Below are 13,644 nucleotides of genomic sequence, written 5' to 3' on the forward strand. Positions count from 1 at the left end.
GTCCCAAATATCTTGAGAGAATTGTCAAACAATTAAAAAATCACATTTCTCAATGCAAGATTGCAAAGCATTTATGCCTTTCATCATCTTCCATACATAATATTGTCACAAGATTCAGGGAATCCAGAGAAATCTCAGTCTGTGTTGGGTAAGGCAGTAGACCTCTGTTGAATGTGTGTGACCTTTGAGTCCTCAGATGGCATTGCACAAGATACCATCATGCTACTCTGTCAAATACAGCCACATGTGCTCAGGAGTAATTTGGAAAACCATTTTCACTGAACACAGTCTGATGCTGCATCAAGAAATGCCACTTGAATCTCTGTTATGCAAGGAGAAAGCTTTACATCAGTTCTATGTGGAGATGCCGGCGAGTTCTCTGGGCCTGAGCTCATCTCAGATGGTCTAGAAGAAAGTGGAAATGTTTGCTGTGGTCAGATGAATCCATGTTTCAGCTTGTTATGGGAGAAAATGGAATCGAGTTCTCAGTCCCAAAGACGAAAGGGACTAACCAGACTTTCACCAGCGACAGGTGCAAAAGTAAACATATGTCCTGGTATTGAGGTGCATCATTGCAACCGGTATGGGTAACTTGCATTATTGTGAAGGTACCATTGACATGGAGGCATATATTTGGATTGTACAGAGACATAAACTGCTATCAAGATGACATCTTTCCTGGGAAGCAAGACAATGCCAGGCCTCATTCTGCATGTGCTACAACTGAGTGGTTTCTAGACACTCTGCAGCATAGAAGGGATGTGCCTGCCTGTTTACTGCAGTCCAGATATGTCTCTTATGGAAAATGTATGACCCCAAGGAGAATCAGGCAATGATGACCACAGACTGTTGAGCGGCTGTCTTGTATCAGACAAGATTGGGCAAATATTCCACTAGCAAAACTCCAACAATTAGTATCCTCAACTCCCAAATGATTAAAGAGTGTAATTAAAAGGAAAGGTGATGTGACAAAGTGGTAAACATGTCTCTGTCCCAACTTTTTTGGGGTGTGTTGCAGCCATCAAAATCAAAATTTGTTCATATTTACAAAATACAACTACGTATGTTGGTCAGTGAAAACATTGGAAAACTTTTCTTTGTACTTTTGTCAGTTAAAAAAAAAAGGTTAAAAAGAATGAACAAATAACAGATTCTTGATTTTATTGAATTTTACAAAATGTCCCAACTGTTTCTGATTTGGGGTTGTAGACCTCCTTGGCCTTAACAGAGCAGACACTTGGCACAGTTCAGTAACAGCTTCCGTGGCTGTAACGAGCCGTCAGTCCGTGGAAGTGTGTGTAGTCCATACACACAAAATTGTGACTGTCATCACTGGTAAAGCCGAGGACAAGGGGAAGACCTCTGGGACCACCAGGTTTGGGAGCGCTAAGACCCCTGGGCTTGACAATGCTGAAACCAATGGCCACCAGACTTGGGACCACCGGGCTAGATAGTGCTAGGACCACTGGGCGAGAGAGCTCTGGGACCACCAGTCTTGAGAGCGCTGAGACTCATCCCATGCCAAGCTCCATGGCCATCGGAGCATGGAACGCAAAATGTTTAGGGGAACCTTGAGTGTTCACAGTGGGATCCTCCTCCACCTCTTCCACAGTGAAGGGGGATCTGCTAAGCAGAAGAGCACGCTCCACAAATTCACAAAATGTCCCTTGAGGACCAACACAGGAAAGTTGTGATCTGATAGGTTCATTCAGACCAGAACGATAAAATTAAATGAGTGAACTTTCCAGAAAGTGGGTATGGTAAGCCATGTTCAAAAACTTCAAGAGCACTCGCCCTGCAAAGGAGGATGAGACGAACCCCTGCTAGATCCATTTTTTGGTCAGTCATTCCAACGCATTCTCATCCCAAAGCGTAATATATTGACTCCTTTGACAAAGCGTCTATATCCAACGCACATGGCACCCTTTAGCGTCAATATAACACGCTTCGGTTTTGGGTAGGTTTAGGTCTGGGGTAGTGTTAGGGTTAGACCACTTGGAGGCGCCATATATCTGCGTCTCATATGACGCTAAAGAGTGCCATGTGCGTTGGATATAGACGCTTTGTCAAAAGAGTCAATATATTACGCTTTGGGATGAGAACGGGCTGGTCATTCTGTAACTCGGAGGAGCAGATGAGATAGCAGGCAGAGATATGGATCTAAATGCAAGGGTTGTTTATTAAACACAATAGCAAAACAAGAACCGGAAAACAAGGAACACAGGGAAAAGGGACATGAGACCATCTACATACATCGAACAATTGACCAAGAACAAGGGAAACGCAAGAGCTATATATACACAAGGGGTAACAAGCTTACTAGACACACCTGGAAACAATCAGGACTAATCAATGGGGACTACAAAAACTACAAAGATGGCACCAGGAGCAGGAAACAGGAACATAACAACATAAGAGTCCAGACATTACCAAGGGAACAAACCTCACCAGTATCCCACCTCAATAGCAGAAAAGGGTTTTAGGTTACACTTTATTTTACAGTATGTGTACTTACAGTGTAGGCTACTTGCCCAAGAAAGTACTGGTAATATATGGTAACTACATGGGTTAAGGTTAGGTTTAGGGGTAGGTGAAGGGTTAGTACATAGTTATAATCCAGTTACTGTAATTACTATAATAAGTACATAGTATTTGCATGCGAAACAGGACTGTCCAATAAAGTGTTACATAGTTTACAATACAACATGAACACAATAAGTTCATAAGTACATTGTACCTAACAATTGTTTTATGGAAGTTTATGGAAGTTAAAGACACCTAATTTAACATCACCAAAAAACACACATAAACATATTGGCCCTCATTTATCATTCTTGCGTAGAAACGGGCGTATATGTTGGCGTAAGTTTATGCTTACACTCCTCTCACCGCCTGATTTATGAAGCTGTGCGTACCTTTGAAATCCAGGTGTACGCAATACCTGCCCTTGATAAATCCCGCGGCTGAAAACGATCGTCATTAGAATAACACGCCCCTATATATTCAAGTCTCCGCTTCCCCCACGCCCTCATTTTACGCCATGGACACACGGAAGACGGCAAAGAAGAGAAACTTCTCTGACGTGGAGCCGAAATGACCTATCACAATGCAATATTTTACAGCACGTCTTTTGAATTAGCATTCAATTTCGAATCACGTTACATGTATTGGAGTGTACAATAGTGATGATGATGATGTGATGTGGAGTACCATTCATTCACATTAATAATTGCATGACAATTTGTAATATTCTTATTATTATTCGTATGATTTGTATTCTTATTGTTTTTTAGAAGAAGAATGTCATTATTATTATTTGTATTATTATTATTTAAAAGAAGATGAATGTATTTTTTATTATTTTGTCAGTCTGAATAATTTTTTGGTCATTGAAAGCCTTTCGTTACCGAACCCAGTCCGTGCGCACCTGCCGGGCCAAACCCTGAAACGTCAGGGTAAAGCGCACAGGCTCGCAACTGAAGGAATACATATGCTTACAAATCAAATGCTTTGGTAAAGTCACACAAATTAAACATTGAAGTCCATGTTGCACAAAAATAAACACTGAAGTTAATAATTACTATGTTGTTGTTTTTTGTTTTACAGTGGGTCGTAATATATCATATCTTTTAGTTTGTCAGTGCATTTTGTGGTGTTAGGAATTGTTTTTCTTCGCATTTCCGCTCTAACTCAAAACGTGCGTACACCACCTCCTGAGCTGCCGTAGGATTTGAGCGTGCCGTACGCCATCGTCCATATTGATAAATCTCAAAGTCACCGTGGTTTTGGGTGTACGCCAGGTGTACGCTGGAAATTTGGTGTACGCACTTGTAATAAACGAGGGCCACTATGTTATTTCTGTAACTATCTAATCTATTTTTAAAATAAAATTATTATATTGAAATTGAGGTTCTCTGTGTGTGTAGGTTTGGCTGGAAGCCGGAGCTCAGATCTTATTTTCCTACAGTGTGTCTGTTGGCACTCTCACTGTTTTTGGCAGCTACAATAAATATAACAACAACTGCTACAGGTTAGTATTAAGGCTTTCAATAAAATGACAGTACCAAAGAATAAGCAAATGAATAATTTAACAATTGAAGAATTAACTATTTGTTATGTTGTACACTATGAGCGAGATGTTTTTGAAATGTTATGATGTTATGATGCTCAGTCAGCAAATGGTAGACAATATGTGTTGTTATCTACATTTATCAGGGACTGCTTGTGGCTTTCACTTCTGAACAGCAGCACCAGTTTGGTGGCTGGCTTTGCAGTGTTCTCTGTTTTGGGATTCATGGCCCAAGAGCAGGGCGTCCCCATAGGAGACGTGGCAGAATCAGGTAATGCAGTATTTCATGAAAACACAGGAGGTATTATAAGACAATTGAAATGTTGCGAACCAAGACTATGTTAAAGTAATTACCAAGAACATGGAATGCTTAAAATAATATCTCTCTTTCTATGTCAGGTCCAGGACTAGCGTTCATAGCTTATCCACAGGCAGTAGCCATGATGCCTCTCCCTCAGTTGTGGGCTGTTTTTTTCTTCATCATGATTATTTTGCTGGGGATAGATACACAGGTGAGCTTAAACTAACACATACACAAGTTGTAATACCTTGAACTAAAAACTGCAAATGACTACAAACGTTTGTTTGAACTATTGAAAGAATAACAATAAATTGATTCATCAAACAAAAATAAATTTGAAATATAAATGTAGTGAACACTAATCTGCATTAGTGTAATTAATTTGTTTATTTGTAATTAAGAATATAATTGTGGCGAGGGGGGCGTGGTTTTGCGAAGTCTGTAGCGGGAGAGAAAGGAGGGAGCCGCGCGGTGAGAAAGTAGGAGACTCGGGACTCGTACACAACGTGTGAACTGAGAGCTGGTACAGCGGGAAGAGTGTTCAATCTAAGTGAATTGTGAGCTGAGTCAGTGGGAAGAGTGTTCTATGAACGTTGCTGTAGCCGAGGCTACGGTGAATGCGCATGTGGCGCAGCCTTTGTTTTCTTTTATATTTTGAGTTAATAAAAAGTACGAGTCCCAGCCACGCCGACCCTGTCTTCTTCCTTCCACCCACATTGAACCCTACCACACTGGTGCCGAAACCTGGGAAGGAAGAAGATCGCCGCCGCCATGCTGTCTCCGCCAGGCACGCCATTTGCGAACATCATTACATCGCTCGCCGGTCTTCACCGGGAACAACACCGAACCCTGCTGCCCGTTAAAGAGGAGCAAGGTCAACGCTTTGAGACGCTCCTCCGGGGCCCATCAAGAAGACCGCGAGCTGTTCCGGAGCTGGATAGACCGGGAGATTCGGGCCGTCCCCTCTCCAGCCACGGTCTCGGCCTCGCCCCTACCTCTCAACAAGATGGGCCTCCAGGACGATCCGGAGGTCTTCCTGGATCTGTTTGCCAATGCAGCTCATTCCCCTGCTGTCCGGAGAAGCGCAGGTGGCCGCACACCAGCTGCCAGTCCAGAATCTCCTGGTCTATGAAGACATCCTTCAGCGGGTCGGCCGGTCCCCAGAGCAACACCATCAGAGGTTCCGAACCCTGGGCCTCGAAGAGTCTGGCCGAAAGCTGTTACTGAAAATCGCGCAATGGGCCCAGTGCCACCGCCCGACGTCGCTGAGTCAGGCCATCCAGCTGGCGGAAGACCAGATGGTGGCGTGCCCCGGGGTCGGCGAACCCCTGCCATCGGCTGCTCTCTCTCTCTCTTCCCCCTCTCTAAACCTGTCCCCCCTCCTTGGTCTCGTGGGGGGGTTGTGCCCTGGCCGGCACTGAGGAGGAGAACGGGGACCCCAGCGAAGCCTGTTCCAGCGCCTAGGACCCCTTCCTGGGGGCCGGCTTCGACCTTCGGCCACTCCACCTTATCAGCCACGCCGCCGGTCTCTCCACGCCAATTACTCCAATCAGACACAGGTGTTCACTTGACCTACTTACTCACCGTTCGGCTCCCTCCTTTCTCTCCCGCTACAGACTTCGCAAAACCACGCTGCCCTCACGACAATAATAACATTTTATATTTATATTTATAGTTCCCCTTCAAGGGAACTCATGCTGTGTCGAGATTGATGCTCTGCGTGATTGCATTTTGAAGCACTTGTGAAATCAGTCCAATGGCATATAGGTGGGTGACTTCATGGCAGGAAGCTATAAAGCGCACCCAGACCAAACATTCTCAGCTTCTGTGCCTTCAGCAAGCGCTCTGTGTACAATTGTCTCTGTCTATTTATTGTTGTTTGTCCACAAGCATATTATATATTTACACAGGAGTATAATGGCGAGCAAACAGCATTTTTGATTGCGTGTTTGTCCCTGCCCTTGCCACATTATGAGTGGGGATACATGCGATTTATGTGTTGTTTGTTTGGGAGTGGAGCATGCACGTCAGCTCTAGTAAAAGGGGGCTGACAGTGTTCTTTCATAAATTCTCGACATGTAAAATATGCACTAGCTCCGCTTTTAGTTAGTTTTATCTCCGCTCCTGTTGGCTTTCTTCTCGAGAGGAGAAAGTCAATAAAGATTCTTTGGCTCGGATCTCGCGTTTGCCGAGGCTGCGCGTAGATTACGGGTCTGCAATAAAGATTCTGTGACTCTGTCTCGGGTCTTGCGTGCCCTGAGGCAGTGGGTAGATTACGGGTCTGCAATAAAGATTCTGTGACTCTGTCTCGGATCTTGCGCTTGCCGAGGCAGCGCGTAGAGTGGCTTGGATTTCGCGTTTGCCGAGGCTGTCACAATAACCACGGGGACCAGAATACTAATCAACAGACTTTATTTATACACAGAGCAAATCCAGGGCAGAAGAATAAATGTAGAAAACTCAGTAGATACTTGTAGACACATTAAACTTGAACTCAAGCACGAATTACTAAATGCTCTCATAGACAGTCCTTATGATATCACTCAGATGAGCATGGGATGTTCTAACTGACAGTCCACGGGATATCACTCACAGATGTACGGGGAATTCTCATACAGACAGTCCTTGAATTAACACTCACGTCAGTCACTGGAGATGAGCAGTCGATCCAGTATTCACGTTCATAGAAGACTGTCAGTCACTAGAGATGAGCAGTCGATCCAGTGCACACGTTCATCGAAGACTCTTGAATAAACAATCACGTAAGACATAGGAATCACCTCGAGCGTTGAGACGTAGAAACACTCCGAGGCACACTAACACTCGGATAGCCAACACGGGAATATCCCTTTTGAAATGACGATCTCTCACGTAGACACTGGAGTCATCCCGAGTGAGGGAACACAAAGCCACTCGCCGATAACCTCTGGAGCCAGTGTTTCAGAACACAGAAGTAGCACGTGGAAACAGAAACATGAAGTAACGTATAATACCCGGCAGTGAGACAATGGGAGTGAGGAGGTTATAAAGGATCAGCATAGCGAGATCATGAGGTGAAAGGGAACAGCTGCGGTGATGAGGGAAGTGAGTGCAGGTGCGGGGATCCAGGGGGAATGCTGGGAAATGTAGTGCGGGACAGGACCAGGGAAAGCCGTGACAGAGGCAGCGCATAGATTATGGGTCTGCAATAAGAATCTAGTGGCTCGGATCTCGCGTTTGCTGAGGCAGCGCGTAGAATATGGGTCTGTAATAAGAATCTAGTGGCTTGGATCTCACGTTTGCCGAGGCAACGTGTAGACTATGGGTCAGCAAAACATGCATAGGTGACTGAACAGACTGGAATTTCCCTTTCTCTTTTTTTTCCTATGATTGTGTGCAAACTAATTATCTGTGTTTGCAGACTATTTATGGGTTTTTTTGTGTTTGAGATTATAACATGAATGTTCAGCCAGTCATTCAGACCACGTATTCGTGTCTGCTTGTTTCTGGGCTGCATTTAATTTTGAGGAATTCAATTAAATATTTGTCTGGCTTTGGAAGTTAGATGTATGTATGAAAATGCTTTATTCAGCCTTTCATCCAGACCGAGCTTTTTGTCTTTTTGATTTTTGGCTGCACTTAATTTTGAGGAATGAAATGTTAAATACTCATCTGATTGTGATGTCTGTATTAATTCACCTTTTATCCAGAGCATTTTAACTTGTCTGGTTGATATGTGGCTGCATTTAACCCTCTGGGGTCTAAGGTGTTTTTGGGGTCCTTGAGATGTTTTGACATGCCCTGACATTTGTGCTTTTTTCAGTTGCTTATAAACATATTAATGGCACAGGTTTAATTACACTCTATTTAGCACAAACAGGGCTACCATAATATGTGAGCAACATGTATGTACATATTTGTATTTTTGAGAGAATATTGTTTATGCATGGTTATTGAAAAAACTAAAAATTAAAGTTTCTGAAATAAGGCAACAAAACACATATTGATTATTTTTTTCACAAGACTTTTGAAAATTGTATCACATAGCCTAGAATATTTGCTCCAAAACTATGTGAGAATCATCCTGACTACTAATTCAGATAAGTCAATAAAGTATTTTACATTTTTAATGACGTGTTTTGTGTCAGAAAGCTTTATGAGAAGGGGCATAATCTCTCATTAATATGTATGCATTTCACACCTGAGAAAGACAAACACCCTCCCATAATGGCCCTATTAGGTGTGCTATAAGGCCATATCATTATGAGGAGCCTTGCACAAAGAATGAGGAGATTTAAAAAAGAATGGCTTTTAGATTGTTTGGATTTATTTACAACACAACATAATCCAAAGATACACAACAAAGGACAAAAAAGCACATTAGTAAACACACTGATCTAAAGACAGAGGCTTGAACAGTCACACAACTTTGTGCCATTCCTGAAACATAGTAGCTACATACCTGTCATTTCCAAGGTGTTTGATTTTTCATTTTACCATGTTCATGTACAGAGACTGTTGAATGTTGAAGTCAGCAGGACTCATCAGTGGCATCTCGTCCCTGTAAAATAAAAAAAATTAACACCTTTGAACATGCTGATATCAAGAGAAACTATATGGCTGCACGACTTTGGGCATGCATTGTAGATTTTTCTGGTTAAAATTGTGATTTAATTATATATATATACACACACACACACACACACACACACACAGTGCTTAGAATAAGTGAACACACCCATGCTAAAGTTGACTACCCTTCACAATATAGACATGGTTTTATTTCAGTTAGCCTAACTGAACATTTATACATAAATAATATATTGTATTTAGACAGTATCACATATTTTACCGGAGGCTGATATATATTTTACTAAATCATTATATAACCTAAGCAGTTATTCGCAAACAAAATAAATGATGCATAAGGTAGTATTTTAGCATGATAATCAGTGTCATAAACTAATCTCAAAACTGAGTGAAATATATGTAGTAGGCTAATATCACATTTAAAAAGTTTACACGAGCGTATAGGCCTATGTATAGGGATATTGTGACTGAGGTAATCTTTCCTATGTCAAAAGCTAGCCAAAACTAGGCAAAATATAGTCTGAAAATTCATTTGAGCTCTATAATCAGAAAAGGATTTATATAACATTAAAGGGCACCTATTATGCCCCTTTTTACAAGATGTAATATTGGTCTCGGGTGTCCCCAGAATGTATTTGTGAAGTTTCAGCACAAAATACCCCACATGTAACGGGAATTTAACCCGTCTTGTAGGGGAAAATATATTAGTGCTGCCACGGAAGACTGAATAACGAAAAGATCTTAGTCCCCGCTTTCAGTGCTTTTAATCTCACTACACACTAAATGGGTGTATGTTATGTTCTACTTTATTGGGTACAGACCGACGAGAGTAGGCTTCAGCCTAAGTAATGTCACTGAAGTAAAAGTAAAATGGGTTAGACAGTCTAATATACCCCTCCCTCCTCTGGTCTAATAAAGTAGCTGAGATGCCCCTACTCCTTGACAGCTCTAAAACAAAACAAAAATACAAAGAAGTAAATATGAAATCAAACAGTATTTATTCTTTGTCTTTTTCTTCTTTCTTGTAATCAAATGTTCAATTCAGGGTTAATGACCACAAAATAAAAATAAATAAAAAATAAATAAATATTAAATGTATGGTCTTTGTGTTTTCTTTTAAACTCACTCTCAATCACTTTAAATGTAAAAGCTCTAATCTTTTTACTTGTACCAAGATAAACCTCACTCAAAAATAAAATACAAAACAAAAACCTTATATAAACACCACTTAGGATGAGTTCTTCGTTTCAAACGGACAGATTCAAATGATCAATAAATCACATTGAAAAAACAATAATATACACAATGCAATCTCACATATGGAAGAGCACTTACGTGAAATGTCCCTGAACTGTGCTCACTCAGTTCACCTTAGTTCACCTGTGATTCAACAGAATTCTCACAGTTCCTTGGATCAAAAATATATACAAAAAAAAATAATAGATAGAAAAATTGAGGGGAGTTGTCTCGACGTAGCGTGCGTTGAAATTCTCTTGAGGTTTCGTAGCAATATCACTCAAGCTCAATGAAATGTCCCACGAAAAAAAAATGAATGAATCAAAAATAAGTCAGAGATGAAATGTATCACAGGAGGGTAACAAAACTGAGATACCTCACAGAGATGTATCCACCTAAGATGTCGTTGGATGGCAGGGTAACACCAAGTGTTTTAGACTCAAATCTCCTCCGGAAACAACTATGTTCAGCACCAGCTGCGAACCGCAATTCCCATCTCACGTGCGACAACACGTGCAGAACACTTATGTATGTGCGCGTGACCAATACGGTTGAAACGTCCGTTTCAAGAGTGCTTCTCAAACAAAATGAAAGTCCAAAACTTAACAAAAATGTGAAAAATCTCTTAAATCGTCGTCAATCAAGCTAAACTTGTAATTTTAATGCACTCACAGTTCTCGTAGCCTTCACGGAACATTACTGCGTCACTCCAACAGTCCAATGCAATGCGGTTCACGGATCAAAATTCCCAAAAACTACGAAACAAGTGATACGGTTCACAAAAATCACATGATGTCGTCCTTTATCCGACCAAAGCCCAATCAACTTCTGTTTAAGTCCCTTTTTCGAACGAGCTTCTCGAACACGACACAACACTCACTTTTGTCTGATCCCCCCTCTCATACTCCGCGCTCTTCTCTTCACCAGCACACACTGAACTCCGAAAACCTGTCCACCCGCCAAAATAAAAGTCCGCCAAAAATAATTATTATTTCTAGATAATATATACCCGTTACATTCCCCCCTGCTAAACCCTGCCACTCCATCGACATCTCCAGCAGACTCATCTCTGAAACACAAAAAAACATATTAGGAATACATCACATGTACATGTATAACTCTTTCTCCTAAGACCTTAAAAGTTACAAAACTTTCTGGATCCTTATTTTAGAATGTAATCATTCCTGTATTTCACAGGCATTCTACCCTGGGTTTCCCTCTTCGAACGTCTAAGATTAGGTACCCCCCTAGTGTCAGCCTCCAAACTGTCAGAGCCTTCAGATTCCCCATCTTGACCTGTGTCTCCTCTCTCACTCCCAGCTACATTACCCTCCTCACATACCACTCCACCCTCGACTTCCCCAGGTAAACACGTGTTCGGTAAGTGTGTAGTATATGGAATGTAGACAATGTCTTGCGAATCTGAGTCTGACAATTCTTTTTCTCTTCTTGCATGTGTAACCTGCTTTGTGGGTGAGGGGAAAGTACAGTGTCTCAATTGATCTCTGTGAACGACCTTTGTGGAACCTCCCTGCTCAGGACGTACAGTAAAGACTGGTAAACCTGCATGATTTTGCTGCACTACCAAATACGGTACAGACTCCCACTTATCTTGGATTTTGTTACGTCCTCTAAACTTGTGGTTACGCAACAATACTCTGTCACCAGGTCTAATGAGCGCTCCTGAAGCCTTGCGGTCATAGACCCTCTTCCTTCTCCTGGAAGCTTCTTGAGCAGTTACCTTCGCCGTCTCCACTGCAGTTCTCAGGCGTTCATGATGATTCTTTACCCACTCATCAAGATCATCCGCCTCATCATCAGATAGGTCTTTTCCTCCTAGGACATCCATGGGCAGTCTTGCGTCCCGTCCAAACATTAAATAAAATGGGGAGTAACCGGTCGATGAATGAACGTGGCTATTGTAGGCCATCACAAGTTCAGGCAGGTGTGTTTTCCAATCCTTCTTCTTTTCCGCAGGTAACGTTCGCAGCATATCGTGCATCGTGCGATTGAACCTTTCGCACTGCGCATTCCCTTGCGGATGATAAGGACTGGTACGACTCTTGCTGATTCCATACAATTTACAAAGCTCCTTGATTACGTTTGCCTCGAAACATCTGCCTTGATCCGAGTGCAATCGGGCGGGACACCCATAGCAGACAAACCAGTGTCGTACGAGGGCTTTGGCGGTGGTAAGTGCTGTTTGATTTTTCGTTGGAACCCCCACAGTGAACCTTGTAAACATGTCTGTCAGCACTAGAACATTTTCATAACCCCCTGCTGATCTCTCAAGAATGGTGTAGTCCATGGCAAGAACTTCTAGAGGTGCAGTTACGTTGGTGCAAGTCATAGGAGCACGAATCTTAGGGAATACATCCTTAGCTAGGGTACATCTTCGACACTGGGTTACCCATGTTTGTACATCATTGGCCATTGTGGGCCAATAGTAACTCTGTCGCATCTGCTCTAATGTACTCCTGCTACCAAAATGTCCTCCATGTTCATGAACTCCCCCATACACTTTCTCTCGTAAAGACTCAGGCACTACCAACTGCCATATCTCCTCTCCGTCTCTTGGGTCCGTAATCACTCGGAACAGCACTTCATGTCTTAATTTCAAACGCTCCAACTGTCTAGCTAGCTTCTTTTGCTGGGTTTCCATATCCCGGAAACTACGTGTCATTATCCTCCTATTCTCGAATACAGCGTTGTACACAGGCGCTATACAAGGATCCTTCCTCTGTTGCTCTTTGATGGATGGCCAGCTATAACCATCAACACCCTTCCTTATGGCTGCTTGCCTGGCAACTCTGACAACAGACTTGTCAACCGCTTCTTCTCTACCTGGCCACAGGCATGCCCGTACCTCGTCTGATGTCAACCGAATGAAGTCTTTTCCATCGTCCTCCTCCTCAGGTTCCATTCCCCAGGGAATCCTAGAAAGAACGTCAGCATTGATGTTCTGTCTGCCGGGCTTGTAACACACCTCAAAGTTGAACTCCGCTAACTGTGCAGACCAACGCTGTTCCACTGCTCCGAGGTTGGCTGTCTCTAGGTAGCGAAGAGGGTTGTGGTCAGTAATAACCTGGAACTTTGCAAATATCAGGTATTCCTTAAATTTCTCAGTTACTGCCCACTTAAGGGCAAGTAACTCCAACTTGAAGGCACTGTAATACTTGTCATTTCTTTCAGATCCCTTTAGACCTCTGCTCGCGTAAGCAATAACACGTTCAACGCCCCCCTGCTTTTGACTGAGAATTGCTCCAAGTCCATTGAGGCTCCCATCCGTCGTGAGTATGAACGGACACTGGAAATCGGGGTAAGCCAGAATCGGAGGTGACATGAGACAACTCTTTAACTTGCTGAATGCGGATTGACACTCATCACTCCAGACAAACGCTTCTGCGGACTTGCCTTTGTTACCTTTTCCCACCAGGGCATGTAGAGGCTTTGCCAGCTGTGCGAATCT

The 13,644-nt window shown here is 42.6% G+C and overlaps 1 protein-coding gene across 1 annotated transcript in view; it reads left to right on the forward strand.

The window, feature by feature from the left end:
* LOC130077688 (sodium- and chloride-dependent GABA transporter 2-like) overlaps window positions 1–13,644 on the forward strand; it is a 54,887-nt gene that overhangs the window by 29,236 nt on the left and 12,007 nt on the right. Inside the window, exons 7-9 of the mRNA XM_056243002.1 lie at window positions 3,927–4,030; window positions 4,216–4,340; window positions 4,469–4,581. Coding sequence (XP_056098977.1) covers window positions 3,927–4,030; window positions 4,216–4,340; window positions 4,469–4,581 — 342 coding nt within the window. The remainder of the gene's footprint in view (window positions 1–3,926; window positions 4,031–4,215; window positions 4,341–4,468; window positions 4,582–13,644) is intronic.

Source organism: Rhinichthys klamathensis, unplaced genomic scaffold (genome assembly GCF_029890125.1).
Source record: "Rhinichthys klamathensis goyatoka isolate OS25496 unplaced genomic scaffold, OSU_Roscu_1.1 h1tg000024l_1, whole genome shotgun sequence".
Taxonomy (NCBI): Eukaryota; Metazoa; Chordata; class Actinopteri; order Cypriniformes; family Leuciscidae; genus Rhinichthys; species Rhinichthys klamathensis.